Source organism: Morone saxatilis, unplaced genomic scaffold (genome assembly GCF_004916995.1).
Source record: "Morone saxatilis isolate NCDOM2014 unplaced genomic scaffold, NCSU_SB_2.0 Contig3, whole genome shotgun sequence".
Classification (NCBI taxonomy): domain Eukaryota; kingdom Metazoa; phylum Chordata; class Actinopteri; family Moronidae; genus Morone; species Morone saxatilis.
In genome coordinates this window covers 17,660,898-17,663,461 of record NW_023339873.1, presented here as the reverse complement: position 1 = coordinate 17,663,461, position 2,564 = coordinate 17,660,898, and the positions used below count along the sequence as shown (strand labels likewise).

Here is a 2,564-nt window from a genome sequence, read left to right as displayed (position 1 = left end):
GTGACCCCTTTCACATTGTTTTCACATTGTCATTTGATACATTGTTATTATAAAAATATCAATTATAGCTGCTTTAAGCACATGTAGTAGAAAAAGTACAATATGGCCATTTTAAATGTAGTGAAGTACCTCAACACTGTATTAAAATACAAAACTTACTTTTCACCACTACTAAGACAAAACAATTATTTATTGTCAGGATTTGGCTCCTGTTTTCGCTCCTGTTTTTGCATTTTTAGGATAACATTGGAAAAAAACTCTCATTTCCTTCCTGTCTTTAACTTTGGCATTGTCCAGATGGGTGTTGCTTCCTGAGTATGAAGCCACAGGCTCTAAATTCTCTAACTTTAGCCAGCCAACATCAGAAGAAGATCTACGGCACAATGACTGTGTTTGTGCCAGTGAAAATCATGACAATAATTATTTTGATTTCATTTATTTTTTCATTGTCTATTAAGACAGGGTTTTGCCTAAAGCAGACTGGCACCTGTAGGCATTTTTGTACTGAGAGTTACTGCATAACTTTAAACCAAGACAGAGTGGATTTTAAAACAGCCAAGGATACATGCCATGAGAGGAATGGAGAGCTAGTGACATTTCAGTTAGAGACAGATGAGAGCTTCTTTGACATTTGGAATCTAGCATTACATGGAAACTTCTGGATTGGACTTCATTTACCTGATGGTGCCTGCAGCAACGTTTCAACTCCACTGAGAGGCTATCAGTGGACCTCTGGAAGTAATCAGAGTTTTGTTCCATCCTTCAGCACCTGGAAGGACAGCGTTCAATATTGCTCTCCACGCTGTGTGTCACTTTCAAACGATCAAAAGTGGACAGAGAGGCTGTGCTCGGACAAAACTGATGGGTTTCTGTGCAAATCAAAGCTCAAAGAACCATGCCAGGCAAAATCTGATCCAAATGTTTTCCAAAGCTATGAAGGCTGTTCAACTGCTCCCTGTGAGCATACATGCACAGATGTAGAAGGAGGTTTTAAATGCTCTTGTTACAGTGGATATATCTCAGACAGCAAGAACCCTGTGCTCTGCAAACTGTACTGTGCACATCAGAAATGCCCTGCAGTATGTGACAGAAACACTGGCGAGTCATGCTCCTGTCCTGATGGATTTATAGTTAATGACAAAATGTGTGAAGACATTGATGAATGTTTGAGCGATCAATGTGCTCAAGAGTGTAAAAATACTCTTGGAAGTTTTGTGTGCTCCTGCAGTGAAGGATTTGTACTTAAAGATCAAGACAAATGCATCAAAGTCTCAACTCCTATCGGCATAGGCCTTGTTAAACCAGCCGCCAATAATGATACACTGAAGGCTTCCTCTGCTCCTGCTAGTGGTTTTCTCTGGATATGGATTTTCGCTGCCATAGCCGTGGTAGTGTTTATACTTGTGATAAGGTTTTATGTTGTTAAGCGTCAGAAAGGCAGAGAACAAAACTCCAGTCAACAGTCTTCTGCTCCTGTGGACAAGATTGAGTGTTAAATTCAGTCCAAAAATGGTCCCATTGGTCCCTATGGCATTTACTGTTTGGGAGAGTAGTGAAGACTACTTGTCAGGTGGCTGCAGTAGGTAACTTCTCACAATAAACATTATAAAATACTGAAAATTGATGAATATATATATAGATTTGAAATGCACAGGGCTATTTATAATAGTTGTTGCATATAAAAATAAGCAGTATTATTGCATCATTAACATATAAGAAATATTTGAATGCAGGAGTCCCAGATGGAGCTGAAAGTTCATTTTAAAATACTACTTGATAGTTGATAAATCTTAACTATTCTCATTTTATGAGCTTAGCATGTGTTTCATATGTAAATGTAAAAGCAAAGAGTAAAACAGAGCTGAGTCTGACTAAATGGAAATCCTGACAGAAAGTGCAAGCTCTTTAAATTGTTACTTCCATGCATTACCTGAATAAATGTATTATGTTATGTATGTAACACTGACTTTTTCTTTGTAAACATTAATGTTTGTGCATGTGCATTTAATTGTTTGTAAAACTATGAGTGAAGTGAAGGATGATTACATTTTATGGGCCTTTATGTAACGTGTCATGAAATAAAATCTGAATTCATTGAGTCGTAACAATTCATTCTTGTCCTTGGAGCGCCACCTACTGTTCTTGTCAACACATTGCTGAAAAGGGGGAAAAAGCACAACTATCACACATATGGCTTCCACAAATCCTTTTCTTTGCACGTCTGGGTTACCTTCAGTAAGAACATTCCTCAAGGTAATACATTTCCACAGAAAATAAATAGTAAAATTATTTACACTTATCTTCAGAGCCATTGTTAATGTTATTACCGACACTTTTCCTGCTATGATAAATCATATTGTCTTGTGCATCATTCTGTTAAAGGTTGTCATCTGGTTTTAATTTATGCCTCAAAATGTTTTTATTTCCTTATTTGGTAGTTTTCTGTACAAATTTCACCAGAAAGTCAGATGACTGATGCAAAATATTTTTTTAAATGTTCACATTGTCTACTATTGGAGTCTCAAAAAGTGCAATCAGTTCAAAAGTTATGTCCTACTATGGTA

General features: G+C 36.9%; 1 protein-coding gene across 1 annotated transcript; it reads left to right on the top strand.

Moving 5' to 3' along the window:
• Positions 1–47: 47 nt before the first annotated feature.
• Positions 48–2,091, top strand: LOC118337571 (thrombomodulin). The gene has a single exon (XM_035674668.1). It carries the CDS (start codon positions 318–320, stop codon positions 1,494–1,496), a length of 1,179 nt encoding a protein of 392 aa, XP_035530561.1. The 5' UTR covers positions 48–317; the 3' UTR covers positions 1,497–2,091.
• Positions 2,092–2,564: the final 473 nt, after the last annotated feature.